General features: G+C 40.3%; 11 protein-coding genes and 1 non-coding gene across 12 annotated transcripts; 5 read left to right on the forward strand and 7 right to left on the reverse strand.

Annotated features, from left to right (window-relative positions):
* Positions 1 to 646: 646 nt before the first annotated feature.
* Positions 647 to 2,824, reverse strand: CBF2 (Cbf2p; the record flags this gene model as incomplete). The annotated part of the gene is made up of 1 exon (XM_002498786.1): positions 647 to 2,824. The coding sequence occupies one exon, from the start codon at positions 2,822 to 2,824 to the stop codon at positions 647 to 649; it is 2,178 nt and encodes a 725-aa protein (XP_002498831.1).
* Positions 2,825 to 3,098: 274 nt separating this feature from the next.
* TPO2 (spermine transporter) lies at positions 3,099 to 4,883 on the forward strand (the record flags this gene model as incomplete). Its single annotated transcript, XM_002498787.1, has 1 exon — positions 3,099 to 4,883. One exon carries the CDS (start codon positions 3,099 to 3,101, stop codon positions 4,881 to 4,883), a length of 1,785 nt encoding a protein of 594 aa, XP_002498832.1.
* A 799-nt stretch (positions 4,884 to 5,682) lies between these two features.
* Positions 5,683 to 5,756, forward strand: ZYRO0G19668r. The gene has a single exon. It is a non-coding gene; the product is annotated as a tRNA-Val (tRNA).
* A 26-nt stretch (positions 5,757 to 5,782) lies between these two features.
* On the reverse strand, positions 5,783 to 6,418 carry ZYRO0G19690g (uncharacterized protein; the record flags this gene model as incomplete). Its single annotated transcript, XM_002498788.1, has 1 exon — positions 5,783 to 6,418. The coding sequence occupies one exon, from the start codon at positions 6,416 to 6,418 to the stop codon at positions 5,783 to 5,785; it is 636 nt and encodes a 211-aa protein (XP_002498833.1).
* Positions 6,419 to 6,839: 421 nt separating this feature from the next.
* ZYRO0G19712g (uncharacterized protein) lies at positions 6,840 to 7,640 on the reverse strand (the record flags this gene model as incomplete). The annotated part of the gene is made up of 1 exon (XM_002498789.1): positions 6,840 to 7,640. The coding sequence occupies one exon, from the start codon at positions 7,638 to 7,640 to the stop codon at positions 6,840 to 6,842; it is 801 nt and encodes a 266-aa protein (XP_002498834.1).
* A 587-nt stretch (positions 7,641 to 8,227) lies between these two features.
* On the reverse strand, positions 8,228 to 8,722 carry ZYRO0G19734g (uncharacterized protein; the record flags this gene model as incomplete). The annotated part of the gene is made up of 1 exon (XM_002498790.1): positions 8,228 to 8,722. One exon carries the CDS (start codon positions 8,720 to 8,722, stop codon positions 8,228 to 8,230), a length of 495 nt encoding a protein of 164 aa, XP_002498835.1.
* A 311-nt stretch (positions 8,723 to 9,033) lies between these two features.
* Positions 9,034 to 9,642, reverse strand: ZYRO0G19756g (uncharacterized protein; the record flags this gene model as incomplete). Its single annotated transcript, XM_002498791.1, has 1 exon — positions 9,034 to 9,642. The coding sequence occupies one exon, from the start codon at positions 9,640 to 9,642 to the stop codon at positions 9,034 to 9,036; it is 609 nt and encodes a 202-aa protein (XP_002498836.1).
* Positions 9,643 to 10,105: 463 nt separating this feature from the next.
* On the reverse strand, positions 10,106 to 11,077 carry MTC2 (Mtc2p; the record flags this gene model as incomplete). Its single annotated transcript, XM_002498792.1, has 1 exon — positions 10,106 to 11,077. One exon carries the CDS (start codon positions 11,075 to 11,077, stop codon positions 10,106 to 10,108), a length of 972 nt encoding a protein of 323 aa, XP_002498837.1.
* Positions 11,078 to 11,472: 395 nt separating this feature from the next.
* On the forward strand, positions 11,473 to 12,210 carry UTP11 (rRNA-processing protein UTP11; the record flags this gene model as incomplete). The annotated part of the gene is made up of 1 exon (XM_002498793.1): positions 11,473 to 12,210. The coding sequence occupies one exon, from the start codon at positions 11,473 to 11,475 to the stop codon at positions 12,208 to 12,210; it is 738 nt and encodes a 245-aa protein (XP_002498838.1).
* Positions 12,211 to 12,470: 260 nt separating this feature from the next.
* On the forward strand, positions 12,471 to 13,856 carry YPF1 (aspartic endopeptidase; the record flags this gene model as incomplete). Its single annotated transcript, XM_002498794.1, has 1 exon — positions 12,471 to 13,856. One exon carries the CDS (start codon positions 12,471 to 12,473, stop codon positions 13,854 to 13,856), a length of 1,386 nt encoding a protein of 461 aa, XP_002498839.1.
* A 332-nt stretch (positions 13,857 to 14,188) lies between these two features.
* Positions 14,189 to 14,845, forward strand: CBC2 (nuclear cap-binding protein subunit CBC2; the record flags this gene model as incomplete). The annotated part of the gene is made up of 1 exon (XM_002498795.1): positions 14,189 to 14,845. The coding sequence occupies one exon, from the start codon at positions 14,189 to 14,191 to the stop codon at positions 14,843 to 14,845; it is 657 nt and encodes a 218-aa protein (XP_002498840.1).
* A 263-nt stretch (positions 14,846 to 15,108) lies between these two features.
* ZYRO0G19866g (formate dehydrogenase) lies at positions 15,109 to 16,239 on the reverse strand (the record flags this gene model as incomplete). The annotated part of the gene is made up of 1 exon (XM_002498796.1): positions 15,109 to 16,239. One exon carries the CDS (start codon positions 16,237 to 16,239, stop codon positions 15,109 to 15,111), a length of 1,131 nt encoding a protein of 376 aa, XP_002498841.1.
* Positions 16,240 to 16,649: the final 410 nt, after the last annotated feature.

Genomic DNA, 16,649 nt, shown 5'->3' on the forward strand with positions numbered 1-16,649 from the left:
TCTTCACAAACTGTAGGACTTGTCCAAGCTTCAGAAAGAACGATTTTTAATATAACCCAAGCTGGAAAATAGAGGGGGTACGAATAATAATCAAGATTTTATACATATATCTAGACCTACGTTTGAAGGATTTTACGATTCCGTTAGACTAATGTGCTCGAGTAAGACTACGGGAAAGCAAGTTCATGTTTGAGTTCTGTATAACCGTGAAAAGGATATGAATATCAGGCAAGAAATGTCTTAAGAGTCAACAATACTTCGAATATTGACGTAAACCGTATATCATGCACCCTGTCGTTGTTCTTATTTTCATAATTGCTTATAATCTCATTGAGATACCTCCATGTGGAGCGAGGCGAATGGTATACTTTCATGAACAAAACATAAACATATACGGTACAAACTCAAGTAGTCAATTTTATTTAGACTTTTGTATACAATATTCTTTCATTCCTGACACTTTTAGCATCAAATCTTAGCCACAACTGTATGATTTTGCATAACCACAATACAATCATTAGCTTTTTTTATAAGTTTCTATAAATTCCATGAAGTAAAAACATCTTATAGCTATATTTAACGTCAATCGGACAGAACTGTTAATCTTTGCAAGGTCCAGATCCACACGTTCGCCATCTCTTTCACCCTACAAATCTCCCAACCCATCGAACGTCTCATGTTCACGTCTCCAATCCTTTACCAATTGTGCAAAATCGGTCAAATCACCACCACCTCTAATCCTTTCACAAAGATCAACTGCTTTATACCTATCCATTCCTCTGTGATTAACCAGATATATATAAAACTCCACAATCGTTTTCCTCTCCTTATAAAGTGATTCAAATCCATTTCTCCAGCTTTTATCCTTTTTATTCATACTATGAACACATTCATTACCCATCATTGGATTCGGCGTGAACCACTCTAAAACCACAGCTTCTACGCTCTCAATATCAGGATCCAATTTGAAGACAGAAGGTTCTTTAGGTTCTAGATCTGGCTTCAATTTTTTTTCAACTCTACCATCTTCCTCGGCGGACCTTTTCCCCAACAACTTCTCCAATTTAGCATCAATCTTCTCATCAACTAACCGTTCCAACCTATTTTCCAATGCACTGACCTGAGTTCTTATCTGAGCGTTCACTAACTGTTCAACCATATTTTTCAACTCCTCCTCATCTTCACTAGCTTCCTCTTCCTCATCTTCCTCTTGTCCGAATCCTTTTTCATCACCTGGCTTAGACGACTTAATCCTATCCCTAAGAGTATCATGCACTAAAGACAACTGATGAATGGCAAATTCTCTTGAACTCTTTTTCATCTCCAGTCTATCAAAAATTTGTGAAAGTAATTTTAAAAGAATCTCAAAATTCGACACAGTTTGAAATTGAACCAGTTGAAATACATCACTCGAAGAAGCCGGGGCAGGAATTGGCACAGATTCTCTCTCCCTTTCATTTTCCTGTAACCCCTGCCCCAACACTAGTTCCCCCATACCGTAGTCATTCGTCTCAACATCTGCATAAAAGGACTTAAAATCAGGTTTACTCAAAGTATCCGTCTTGAACAAATCATGGTCAGGGAACAGTCGATACAAGACGGGTAGCGCCCTCAAAAGATGGATTCTTAAAACTTCAATCAGATCTACAAACCTCTGCGCATCTTGATCTAATCCGCCATGACGCTTGTAAGACTCGATCTCCGGAAACAATTGCACTAGTAAATCACGTCTCCCCCCCACAATTTTATCGTCAACAGTACCACGGCCCACCCCCAGATTAAAACATTCGACAAAATCCCGAGGAACATTCATTGGGAACGCTTCCTGCAACTCCGGTTGGTACCGCTTGAAGAACTCATACTCCTCCGGTCTCCATGATGGGTACTGCAATTTACTCTGGCCAAACCATTCTCGCCGTTTGTAATTCAGCCTACAGTACCGAAACACCGCCGCATAATAGTTCCCCAGGGTCTCTTCCCGAGGATAGTCCCCAGGCGATTTACCTCTTACTATTGGCATTTCACGCCAAGAGCCATTTGCATCTCGCAACTCCGGGAACCCTCCACCGTCATGAAAACGAAGAAAAAAGTACGACGCAAGAGAAACTAAAGGACACACTAATGGATTTGCATGCGACACTACAATAACCGGTTGTCGACTTCTGAGCTGCGGTTCCACGCCGTTTACATATTCCCCCAGTTGGCTCCATGTATCTAGCTCAACAGAAATACCACCGCCATCTGCATGACCTACCAGTTCCGCGATTCGGATTCGAGATCGCTGCATGTAACTCATTTTTGTATACAGTCTCCATTGGAAATCTACCAAAAAGCGTAATTGCTCAAAACAGTTACGAAAGTACTTTTCAGGTAACTGCGAATGCGGATTCCATAGGTTGGCAGAAATTATGTGTAAATTTTGGGCCAACTGGCCTTGTTCTTCCTCTTGTTCCCTCACCTCTCTGACTCTCGTGATATTTTCGAGGTATTTTTCATCTAGTTTAGTTACAGCAGCAGTGTCGCCAGTAGAAGCATCGACCTCTCGATGAATTGAACACAGTTTATCAAGAAACTTTAATGATGAGATACATTTACGTATCGAAGGTAATGAACCAGTTCCCATTGTATCGATTAGATGCCAATGTACCAACTGCGTAGAAATGGGTAATTTGGCATACTGCTCCGCATCAAGGGTCTCTTCTCGTAGCTCCTGCTCAACTATACCTTTTTGGACAAGCCATTCAACATATCTCTTGCAGTAGGAACGATATTGATGTGCAGTTCTTGGCGACAAGGTATCTACAAGCTTTCTTATTTCCTCCATCTTATTCTTCTGTTAGTGTTGAGACGAGATGTCCTTACGATGAGCCTATTTACTGATTAAAATTTCACTCAATCGATCGCACGGCTTCTTAAATCCACACACCCGACATTACTTGGTAGAGCCATACAGGGACAGCAGGTATTCACTCACTCCGGCTGAGTGAAGAAAGATATAAATAATGGATGAGAAGAGCGATTTACTTCGGAATTTCTCAGGGTTTCTTTCCATAGGAAGAGTTAAGTAAATCTCAGAAGTATTATCGATTAATGTTATCATGTCGGATCGTTCAAGTTTAGATTCGAGTGTTAGATCTAGTATAGCATCATGGCAGCCTCGTGAGAAACCACAGCAATTATTGGAACAAGATGTAACCAGTAGGGCCCTTTCGAGACATGAAACAGCGGAGACGCTGCAAACTATGGGTATGGCCAGGGGTACACCTCTGCCAGATGTTGTTGCGCCTACTTATGCGGCGGCCCCAGTTTTTCCTGAAGAATATACTATGGAAACGCCGTCGGGTATTGTTCCTCTCGCACAGCTGGAATCATTGGGTAGAACGGTGACTACGGTCTCGAAGAAAGGTGAAGAACCATACCCTGCTGAACCTGAAAAGCTGCGTTTCGTTACGTTTGTGACGGGAGACCCTGCGAACCCACATAATTGGCCAATTTGGATCCGTTGGTTGTATACGATTATACTTTCAACTTTGGTGGTCTGTGTCGCATACGGGTCAGCCTGTATTACAGGTGGTCTTTCTACGGTCTCTGATACGTACCATGTTGGTAATGAAGTAGCTATTCTTTCAGTTTCGCTGATGGTGTTGGGATTTGCATTTGGTCCTCTAATCTGGTCACCATTCAGTGATATATACGGTAGAAGAGCTGCTTATTTCGTTTCTTTGGGGTTGTATGTTATTTTCAATATTCCATGTGCAATATCACCAAACATTTCCGGCCATATGATCTGTCGATTTTTGTGTGGTGTTTATGCATCTTCTGGTCTATGTCTAGTCGGTGGTTCTATTGCAGACATGTTTCCGGCTGAAACAAGAGGTAAGGCAATTGCGTTCTTTGCGTTTGCTCCTTACTGTGGCCCTGTGTTTGGTCCTCTGGTTAATGGGTTCGTTTCAGTTTCTACTGGAAGAATGGATTATATCATATGGTTTAACATGGCGTTTGCAGGTGTAATGTGGTTGTTAGTGGCTCTAATACCTGAAACTTATGCACCTGTCATCTTAAGTAGGCGTGCTAAGAAGTTGAGAAAGGAAACTGGTGATTCAAGATTAGTGACAGAAACTGAAGCTCAAGGTGTTAGCTTTAAAGATATGTTACGTGCATGTCTTGTTAGACCATTATACTTTTCAGTAACAGAACCTGTCTTAGTTCTAACTAGTGGTTACATCTGTTTGATTTACTCTCTACTGTACGCTTTCTTCTTCGCATACCCAGTTATCTTTAACGAACTTTATGGTTATAAGGATAATTTGATTGGTTTGATGTTTATTCCAATTTTAATCGGTGCTTGTATGGCCCTTTGTACAACATTTTGGTGTGAACATCTCTATCTAAAACTTATTAAACAACGGAGACCATGCCCTGAAGATCGTCTATTAGGTGCTATGATTGGTGCTCCATTTGCAGCTATTGCATTGTGGATGCTAGGTGCTACTTCCTACAAACATTTAATTTGGGTTGCTCCTGCTTCAAGTGGGTTGGCATTCGGCTACGGTATGGTTTTGATTTATTATTCTTTGAACAACTACATTATTGATTGTTATGCCAAATATGCGTCAAGTGCGTTGGCTACAAAAGTTTTCTTACGTTCTGCAGGTGGTGCCGCCTTCCCGCTTTTCACCACCCAAATGTATCACAATCTAGGGTTACAGTGGGCATCATGGTTATTAGCGTTTATTGCAACAGGTATGATTATAATTCCATTTGCTTTCAAGCGCTGGGGTAAATCATTGAGAGCTCGTTTAGGTCGCGCTGATTATTCCATTGATGCCGAACCTGATGAAGTGGAGGTACCAAAACTCGAAAACGAGGTTGGCGGTGTATGAGTCGTTTATTAATTTGAATTCAACAAACGAACATATGACTTTATATAATTTCTCATAATATTAGTTTCTATTTTTCCTACATATACCAAATTAATAGAATAGATTTTTCAGAGCCTTTTCTTTTGCTCTTTGAGCCTCCTGTTTTGATTGGGTCTGGCTTACCGAGTTCGGAATAGCTTCTGTATGAATATTAGGTGGCTTTTCAGAAAATATTAGTTATTGGATAGGCGCTTAAAATCTTCAACTTGTGTAAAAAAACTGATAAGATAGATAATGATAAGATAGAATGTACCCTTAAAAGAATCTATGTATCAGCTTATCTTACCTTTGGTCTTTTTTCTGAATCTGTATTCCATTAATCACCGGTGCGGGGCTCGTGAGGGGATGGTGAGGGGTAGTGAGGGGGTATCATAAAAAAAAGAAAAAAAAGGTTCTATGCAGAGAAGAACCGAAGGGTGCTCTTGAAAATCTATTGTGGGGTTGCGTTATTCACTAGACCACTGTTGCAAAGGCAACTGGTCAAATCCCTTTGAGTTTTGCTTGAATCGCATATAAACTAAGGGTGAAACGAGTGGTGAGGAACGGCATCAGAAGAAACAACTTATTCGTCATGCTGACACGTGGTCTAAATGATTCAGATGATCTCTAGGTACTGTGCTAACCAGATAATTCTGCAGATTAACGAAAACAACAAGATTAGAAGTACTGTCTCCCCTCATATCTTTTCAAAATGTAACTCTCATGACCAGTTTAGAAGCATCACCTAACTACCTTTATGATGGTAATCATACGAATTGGTGGTTTTGTGGTCTAGTAGGTTATGGCATCTGCTTAACACGCAGAACGTCCCCAGTTCGATCCTGGGCAAAATCATTTAATTTTATTTTTTTTCGAACTACTTACAACATAAGAGCAGCTAGGATTGTAGCTATCATACTAATTTTCCATGGATTTTTCAACTCTGTTGCACCATCTTCAGGATTAGAATAAATTTTCTGTGCGCTTGTTGATCCATTCAAAGAATAATTCTCCACCACAGTATCTAAACCAGAGGGGATTTTCGTCCTGGTACTACAATTATTGGCAGGTACGAAATCAGGTACTTTATAACCTTTCTGTAGAGATTGTGCTCTGATGATAATTCCCAACGAATTAGAAGTTGATTTAGTGGAAAATAAAAATTTACCACCTTTTGGTACCGCCTCAAATCCATCTACATTGTAGAGTGTCAAATGGCCATTTCTAATGGCAAAAGTATCAGTAGCTTCTTCAAGAGTGGATTCTTTGATTTCACCACTACTGCCGACAGCGGCATAGCTACCATCGTCGAATAAAACAAAACCACAATCTGTAACTACAGCTGATAGTGAACGGTTAGTATTTCCTAAATATAAATGATCACCATGCGAATAGACACCAGCATACTGCAAGGGTGAACCCGATCTTATAACTAATAAACCGAACTGCTCTGAATTTGCAACAACAGGTCGCAATAGTATAACGAAAAAACTAAACAATGTAAGCAAAAGCATCATAGAATATTTGAAATTTCATCAGTACCCAAGCAAAAGGTTTATTAGAAGTTCTCAAACATTAGGTTTAAATTTCATGGGGCGGCATAATCTGTGCTCGAGTGAAAATCACAAGTCCGATAGTTTTTGTACAGATGTAGACGATATGAGCGGACCAAAATCGAACAAAGATTACAATAATAAAGCTTGGAAGAATAAACAACATATATTAAATTGGTTTTCAATTCTGCCAATACCATAAGTAGAGGAACAATATCCAATAACGTACTTCGCGGTAAAGGGTACCATCCAAGGTTCGAAAAAAAAACAGAAATAAAACCATATCAACGAACTAGAAGTGGTATCATGAGAAACATAAGAACATAACTACATCAGCTACCATTGCTCTTAAACCAAAGGAATTTTGTCTCCTTATAGAACCTGCCTAATTAAGAGAGATCGACACCCTTGGAACCCTTTTTAACACAGAGTCCCTGTGTACAGTGGAATTAGAAGGCTTACCGCCTCGACCACCGCCGGCTGGTTTAGTAGTATGTTGGTATCTACCGCCTGGAGAACTGCCTGGAGAACCGTCCGAACTACCATCTGGCTTATCATTGCCCTTACTACTTAGGGAACTGTTTGGAGAACTGTTTGGAGAACCGCTTGGAGATCCACTGAATTTACCGCGTGGAGAACCGCGTGGAGAACCGTCCGGACTATTACCTTGATTATCAGTACTAGAAACACCTTGGATACTGGTACTGGAAACTTTCTGAGGTCCTTGGCCATGACAAACACCACTAGGGGAAAAATCACTAACTATGGAATCCCCACCCACTATTTGAGCATCGATGGTAATCTTTGTACCACCATAGATAGCAAGACGATAACCAGAACCCTGTTGAATCGCATAAAACTCAGCGTTGTCCTTATATGTTAGCTTACCATCATGAATAGTAAAGCCAAATGCGGCCTGAGTAGCGCCCACTAAGCTAAAAAGTCCTGATTCAACAGTACCAGCATAATCATCCCCGCTAACAGCAAAGGCCCCGCAGTCAGTCAAATGTGATACAGTTGGATTACTACTCGCATCACCTAAGATAATAGCACCACCAGAAGCATAAATTGTCAAACCGTTCAATTTAGCATCGGATGCACTACTAACAACTGGCCTGAAGGCCGTCGAGTCGGCAAATACACCAGTAATAATTCCAAGTGTTAGAACAACAGAGAAGAAATTCATCTTTGTTTATCCGTGAGGTGAGGACAAGGACAGAATAGACAAGATTGTGAAACACATACCTATTACACCACTTGCTGGTCCTTTATATAGCCTCCGATTCATTGGTATTCCCATTCCAAATATATCGCACAACCGAAATAAGGATGAAATAGAATCGAGCAGTGCTAGTACGAGGCATGGGTATTCTTCGCCTTATCATCCGCTGTTGATTATGTCAAACACTGAGGAATGAAGGATTCTTTGGTGCCCATAGAAGCCCTACTGCCAGAATACCACCTATGAAGAACAAGAATAATAAGTGGCAAACCATTTTCTACGGAGAAATTCTAGAACAAAAAAACGATTACAGGCTTGCTTGTAATCGGAGAACTTATTATACTTTTTTTGATCCGTTGCAACTTCTTTAGGAAGCTTCCCCATATTGAAAAAACTCATCGACCCTTAACCTACATATAAATATACATTTACATATATATAAGCACAGGAATAGGATGCGGAAAAGAACATTGCTTATCTTGTAGCCGAACAAAAGGTAAAGATAACAGAAAGAGAGAGAAAAAGGTGAGATTGTCTGCTTTGTCCAACCATTACTCGCTGTAAAGTGTAGCAGATGGCACATTTAGCGTACATGCGCCAGTTGGTTGAAAATCGTGTGCATTGTCCTTGCTGTGAACTTTTTGAGCCTTAACATAAAACTGTAATCCTCCTTGATGAGTTAAGGTCGTGATCAAATATTTCCCATTCCATTCAATGGCCTCAAATCCATTTACGCCTCTATAGTACAAATTACCATTCTGTAGAGAAAATCCATTTGCCGCGTCTTTAATGGGACCTCTTTGAAGATACCCATCGCGAGTCACAACGGCATAATCGCCATCCGCGAATTGTAAGTACCCACAAGCGGTTAAATTTCCAACTAATGGTGGTTCATCCGGACCAAAGTAGAGAATTTTATTTTTTGAATAGACCGTACCATAGCGGAGGGGATCACAATTCCGGTATGCTAACAGTTTAAACTGATCCGATGCGCTTACGGTGTAGATGAAGGTAAGTAAGACAGTAACGAGGGAAGAAAACTTCATAGTGTAGCTATTGGCGTTTCGGTTTATCGGCTTATAAATAAACGCAGCTTACATACTAACCTTTTTCAATGTGTCATTTATACTTCTTGACACATTCATGCAATGATTTTTAGGGGACCTTGGCGTTGTTGTTCTAGAATATCGGAATTGATTGATGCACGGTAAATCCCCGAGTCTTAAAGTATGTTTAGAAAAGAAAAGGCTATAGAACTAGCTAAATGAAATGAAGGTATGGTAATTATGCAGGAAACAATGATGATGCAAAATAAAAGAATAAATATTCATAATAGCAACCCCTTTACTGCTCAAAGTTATAATAACATAGCAGCTACGGCAGCAGCGGCACCTACACCGAGGGATGCTTGTGAACCTAATTGGGCAGCACCATTACCGGAGCTTACAGAAGCGACATCCCTTTTGCTAAAGGAAACTGGAGGACCGACGGCCCAGCAATCCTTGCCATCAGGGGTATAGTCTGGAACTGAATTAACACCACCTTCTGGAGAAAGAGCTCTAACAAGAACGCCTATGGAATCTTCGGAGCCGGCCACGCTAGAAATTTTGTAGTGTTCCCCATCTTTAACACCATAGAAACTGTGGTTGTTGTACTTTAAACTACCATCCTTGATTACAAAACCAGGCATAGCCGACTGGCGGCTGCCTTTCTTGAAAGAGCCATCAGCTTCAATGTAAGCATAGGAACCATCTGTAAATTGCAAAAATCCACAGTCGGTGACATTAGCAGCTAGGGCATCGGAACCAGAACCGAAGTATAAGTCATCACCCTTAGCAGTGAAACTTGTGTACTGCAAACCAGAACCTGAGGCGATGGCCAAAGTAACGAACTCTTGGGAGCCGGAAGCAGCAAAGACAGCTTGAGCGGAGGCGAGGGCAGTTAAAGCTAGAGTGGTGAATTGCATTTTTTTTTTACTTGTTGTTGTTGTGTCTTGATTGATATCAATCTGTGGAATGAATATTCTAGCATCTAATAGTATATACTGCCGCCTTATATATGATTTTTCAGATCCCCATTTTCTATGACGTAATTCTAAAAATAGCTACACCTAACTCGGCAAACATGCAGATCACAGGGTCTCGATACCTTTGCGATTCTTCACAAGGCAATCGAAAACGTCAGATCGTAGCCAGTCATTCTTCAGCAGTCGCTTCTAATTATGACAATCCCCTATTTAATATGGTCGTTAGGCAACGGTTGGTCGAGCTGAGCTACCGTAACGGAGCAGTGAGAAGAAAGTCCCTCCGCGATTATTGGCATTTTTCATCCCCATCACTCACAATAGAATTTACGTATCGCCTACACGAGCAAGAAATTTCTCAGGACCTCGAGTATGGAAGGTGTAGCTGCTTAGTGTTTCAATGTCCTCATACTGGAGGAACCACCTTATTTAGCACATCCTGGACCACTATGGTCTCTAAAAATAGAGGATTTTCTGTTTCTACTGTGTTGCTCAACTTAACGTCTGCTATACATTTTAGTAGCCCGTCAACTAATTCTGGTCTACTACCGTAAAGCACACTTGTATCCATTGCTGATCCTTTCAAAAATTCTACATGCAGTGGGAAATACCATATGCAAGCCAGCTTTACATGTTCCGGCGTAACAAATGCTTTGTTAAATCTGTAAAGTGCAAGTAGCTGTGAGAGCGCCAATACATCTCTCAGGGCACTCGTGTGAATACCACCGCCTTTCGTTGTATCGAGCAACTTGTGCATTCTCAAATGTATCATAACGTCAAGAATGTAACGGTGGATAGATCTATTAGCGTGAACATCAGTATACTGTGCCTTCTCTAAGGACTCGGGGAGTGCCCCAATTAACGGCGAGAACACTTCATTTTCATCAGGTTCATAACATGCAAACCAAAATTTATGCTTTAACCAGTCCTCTGAAGTTATACGAGAAGAAAGTGCTAATTCGATATCCCCTGACATTGCACTCTCCTTCGTCGTATCCCAAGGTATCATCCCAATAAATAATCGAACTGGTCTGGAAACTTGTGAGGCCATCATCATCCTAACCAGTACGTTTTGGTCGCCTTTTGTTAATGTGTGCACTTGTGGTATAATGATAATTTCTATTCCTGTATGCGTTTGATCATTGTAAGTCGGCAGTCCCTCCTGCGGTATGTTCTTGAGCACATAACAGCTAACTCTTTCTTGCAAATATGAACGCTCTACAATGTTCTTGAGGAGAGATGTTTGGCGTTCAATTTCAATCTGTTCACTCGTTGGACTTCCAGATTCTTTCATGCTGTAAAAATATACTAGATGCTTCTTGGCAGCGACCATGAACCTAAGACCTGATATGAAATCAGGCAATTTATCTACAGCCATGGCAAGAAACAAACGGTGGTTATGATAAACGATCTATATTGATTGTTCTCTTGGGCTTAAAGGTATCTTTAATTAGCACTTGATATTTTAACATGTTAAAAGCTTAATCATGGTCACGTGATATTCAATACTTAAGGGTATAACCGCCGAATTGGGGTGATACTACCAGCATCTGGATCCTTAAATCGATTACAATTGTTTGACAGCTGCCAGAGCGCTCTGCGGATTGGAAATTCTGGAAATATGGCGGTTATTATGGTTGTTCGAAGCTCATCGGTCACTGATGACGAAGAGAGGTTCTCTACAGCGAACAAAATTTGAAGCTCATCTCATCTCATTTGAGTTCATCGCATAACCAATAGCCCAAAGAATAAGAACCTTTTGAGACTTTCACCATGGCTAAATTGGTTCATAATGTTCAGAAGAAACAACATCGTGAGCGTTCTCAACTTAACTCTCGTGCCAAGCTCGGATTTCTCGAGAAGCACAAGGATTATGTGAAGCGTGCTCAAGATTATCACCGTAAGGAGAATACTCTCAAGATTCTCCGCGGTAAGGCTAAAGAGCGTAATCCAGATGAGTACTACCATGCTATGACTTCTCGTAAAACTGATACAGATGGTCTGCTGGTCCAATCTAGAGGTAACGATGAGTCATTAACAACAGACCAGGTCAAACTGTTAAAGACTCAAGATAGTAACTATGTGAGAACTATGAGACAAAGAGAGTTGAAGCAATTGGATAAGCAAAAGAAGGATTTGGCATTCCATTCTAGTGGTAAACACACGGTGTTCGTCGATGATAAAGCCGAATTAGACGAGTTTGATCCAGTAAAGTATTTCAATACAACACCAGAGATGCTTCATAGGCGGGAAAACAGATTGACTAAGGATCAACTGGCTCAAGAACAATTAATGGATTCGTCTGATCTAATGCCCAAGGAGTCTCTAGATAAAAAGAAACTAAAGAAGTACAAATTGATGAAGGACCATCTGGATAGAGAGGCTAAATTGAAACAGGTAAATCATCGTATGGATATGCAACGAGAGATTATGAAGAAAGGTGCAAAGAAGAAGACTGTAGATGCGAAGGGGAATGTGGCCTTCAAGTGGAAGAAACAGCGTAAGCGATAAAGACGGGGCTACGGATGTATTTATGTAATGTATTGTACTGTATAGAGTAAACGTTCGGATGATAGGGTATCTGGATAGCTGCTCTTCAAATTCCATGAGTAGCATGTATTGCTCATTGGCAGTAGTGGTACATCTGAATTTTTTGGGATTGTTAATAGTAATCCTCCTGTCGTCCTTTCTTAAAGCAACTCCGGTAAGTCAACTTACAACCACAAGAGCAAGGAGGGGGGATAAGTACAAGGACAAGAATAAGTTAGATAATGGATCATATATCGCCAACACAGCTGGAGAAGGTGTTTAACAAAATTCCTAAGGCTTTAAGCTCTAGCGGACTGGCCAACTATTGTAGCCTATGGATTTCTAAGGTTCCTCCTAGTTATGTGTTAGTAACTATTGCTACTACTCTCGTTATATTGGGATCGCTAGCATCCATAACATCTATTCCTCATAATTCTCTATCACCAACTGAGAAGGATCCCCTATTTGATCCTTCTGATTTGGAACTAGAGAAGGAGGAACCGGATTTACGTCTTGATGAGCAAGATGCCATTATTATCCCAGTCTGCTGTGGTTTTACGTTGGTGGCACTTTACTACTCTGATGTATTGACAAAATTGCTCAGATACAGCTTTGTTCTTCTGAATGTGACTGCTGGTACGTTTGTCTATTCATTTCTATTGAATACTTTGATAAGATTATTTGGTAAATGGACTGGTATCAATCCATTGAGGTTGAACCCTCGTTACAGATTAACGCTATCAGACAACAATTCTTCTCCACATCCAGTTTCTTTATTCTTGCCTAATTTGACCTACAGAGATCCATTGACCGATAAATCATGGACAGTTGAAGGTGCTGAAGAACCAACAACTGTACAGTCTTCTACACAACTCATTAATACTTATATCAGGTTGGATGTGATTCCATCGCTGATTCTTTCAATAGCACTTTCCCAATGGTCACCTTTGCAACCCATAGTCCCCATGAACTGTGCCATTTACGCAATTACCCAAATCCAATTTAAAAATTTGAAGACTGCAACTTTAATATTAAGCGCCTTGTTGGTTTATGACGTCTATTTTGTCTTCTATACGCCTTTCATGATTAATGCTAGTCAGATCGACTTACCCATCAAAATTCAATTACCTACAGGTCTAATGGGACTTGGCGATATCGTATTACCGGGGATATTTATCTCTTTATGTTACAAGTTCGACATTTACAGATGGCATCTTCGTAATCCCAATACTGAGTTTCATTTGAATAGACATTATTGGGGTACTTATGCATCAACAGCGCTATTGAGTTACATTTTGGCACTACTGGGTTGCTTCGTCGCTCTCGATCGTTACCAGGTGGCCCAACCTGCTTTACTGTACGTGGTACCTTCACAACTCATTTCAATCCTCAGCTTAGCATGGTGGAAAGATGGATTTGAAATGTGGCATTTCCACTACGAAGAGGTGATTAAAACCAAGAAAGATCAAGGTCCGCTAACGGAAACAGCTAAACTTCTGCAGGTAGAAGAAGAGTATGTCGAAGAAGAGGATTCGGATTACGTTCCTCTGAGTGAAGAAGAAGATGATGACGATGATAATGATGATGACAACATTAACGATGATCAATTGGAGGATGAAGAAGATTGATTGTATTTGCCAAGACGTTCGTATTGTATAAGGGCTGTTTATAACTTTAAGTTGTTTGGATAGTATCAGGAAGCAGAAAACTTGATACGGTAAAAAAAATTCGAGGATTCTTTTGGTGATCCTCCCATCTTTATATCAAGAATATTTCTAAGGTTCAACTATTTAATTTTCTTCTTCATCTCGTTGAACTCATCGCAGTCGTTCTTTAAGTTCGGGCACCACAAAAGCTCATCATCGTGCAACTTATGTAGAATAAAGAAAAACTCACAATAAGAACGGTTGATATAGGCAAATTTGAACACACTTTTTCCCCTGTAAAGGTCTATATCGCCATGTCATTAGCAGAATTTGATGAAATACATTACGACCACTCAGTAAAACGCCTCGATACTCCCTCCAGTTACTTACTTCGTAAGGCTAGAAAGAATCCTAATGGGTTAGAAGAATTGAGACAATCAGTGCGTTCAGGAACTGTCTACGTTGGAAATCTCTCATTCTATACATCTGAAGAACAAATTTATGAATTGTTTAGTAAATGTGGCACTATTCAACGTATTGTTATGGGGTTAGATAGATTCAAATTTACACCATGTGGATTCTGCTTTGTTATTTATACTAAACCAGAGGAAGCCCTTAATGCTGTTAAATATTTGGGTGACACCAAATTAGATGATCGTAATATCTCAATTGATATTGATCCAGGGTTCGAAGATGGACGTCAATTTGGTCGTGGTAAAAGTGGTGGACAAGTTTCTGATGAACTACGATTTGAATACGACGCATCAAGAGGTGGATTTGCTATTCCATTCTCTGAAAGAGTCGGCAATAACTATGATTTCCAAGCCAAGCCAAAACATAGAAGACGTAGACGCCAATTATCAGTATCAGGTTCTATGCAGCCTCCAACGATGGTACAAGCTCCACCACCGCCAATGCCGGAACAATCGGGTGGTATGTCTGATCAAGAAGACAACTATGTCCCTGAATGATGCCGGTGCCCTACAATATTTACCTAGGTTTACAAATAATAATAATAATGATAGCTGTAGTAGTAATCTGTAGCTAGGATAGTGTATATATGTATGTTATATCAGTACAATTGTACCTCGTCATGGATCATTTGATGCAAAATAGTAAATGTCCCTGATTTTATGATCATTTTTATGTTTAGGTCTACGTTGGGCATTTTCTTGAAAACCCTCGGTTAGCTACGTAATTCATCAACTTATTAAAACGTTAAAAAATAAATAATCTATTTCCTTTGTCCATAGGCCTTTGTAGCGTATTCACCATCTTTGACGATGACATCTTGTGGACGGTAGTCGAATTTCTTGGAGAAGTAACTTTCAAGAATGCTTTTAACACCTAGAGCGTATCTCTCTTGGGCGTCCAAAGAAGTACCACTGATGTGAACGGTCATAGCGTTACCAGTGTGATCCCTGTTGTCCATTGATCTCCATGGGTGATCCTTTGGAGCTGGTTGCTTATCCCAAACATCACCACCGTAACCACGTAATTTACCAGATTTAACAGCATCGGCAACATCTTCAGCAACACAGATAGCACCTCTGGCGGTGTTAACCAAGTAAGCGCCATCCTTCATGTGGGAAATCAATTCCTTGTTGAAAAGACCTCTAGTACCTTCATGCAATGGTGCATTGATAGTGACAACATCAGATTGGGAAACCATATCTTCCAATTTTCCAACTCTTTGCACAATATCACCTCTACCGTTGAGCAATTGACTCACATCGTTTAATCTCTTGACAGCTTCAGCTGGTAAATCTTGGTAGTCGTAGTACAACAATTTCTTAGGGTTGAATGCAACAAGTCTTTCCAGAACTCTGTAACCGATTCTACCTGCACCGACAGTGGAAATAACCTTGTCCTCTAAGTCATATTCATTCTTGGCAACACCGGCAATATCCCATTCTCCATTAACAGCTTGATGATGACCACCGTTATAGTTTCTAATTAGAACCAAAATGGTCATAACGACATGCTCAGCAACTGACACAACATTTGAACCAGTCACTTCAGCCACAGTAATTTTCCTTTCATTAGCAGCATTCAAATCAACGTGATCAGAACCTACACCAGCGGTAATTGCCAATTTCAATTTGGGAGCTTGAGCAATTCTTGATTTAGTGATGTATGCAGGATAAAATGGTGTTGTGATGACAATTTCTGCATCTTTCAAATGTTCGTCAACTGCTGAAGTTGGTTCAGGATCCTTATCAATGGTAGTCAATAATTTATAACCATTGGATTCGATGTATTTTCTGATACCTAATTCGTTTTCAATAGCACCCAATAGTTTCTCTTGCTCTGCTGCGTGCTTACCACCTTCATAAAGGACTAATAAAACTGAACCGTTTGACATTTTAGTATTTTTTTATCACTCTAGATTTTATTCTTATTCTTAATGCTGTTACAAGTTAGCCATCAGTATTCTCATCATTGTAGCGACGATTAGGACCCATTATATATTATTCTGAGATGGGTTATTCCAGGTTCAGTTTCCCTAGAATTAATCCCTAATAACCAATGAAACCGCTCAGTTGATGGAACAGAGGAGTATTTGAAAGAGCTTAACTACTCAACTAGCGGAACAGAGAGGCGGTTACCTTGCGGAGGAGGATCCGAACGGATCTACTATCATTTACTTAAAGTAGAACCATCCGAATGGTGGTGTTGAAGCGACAATTTAACGATGAAAGAGACGCCAACAAAGTTCGAGAATCAAATGCTCGAGCTCGTATATTCAAATGAGAATTCATCCAGCTCATTACT

This window comes from Zygosaccharomyces rouxii (genome assembly GCF_000026365.1).
Source record: "Zygosaccharomyces rouxii strain CBS732 chromosome G complete sequence".
Taxonomy (NCBI): Eukaryota; Fungi; Ascomycota; class Saccharomycetes; order Saccharomycetales; family Saccharomycetaceae; genus Zygosaccharomyces; species Zygosaccharomyces rouxii.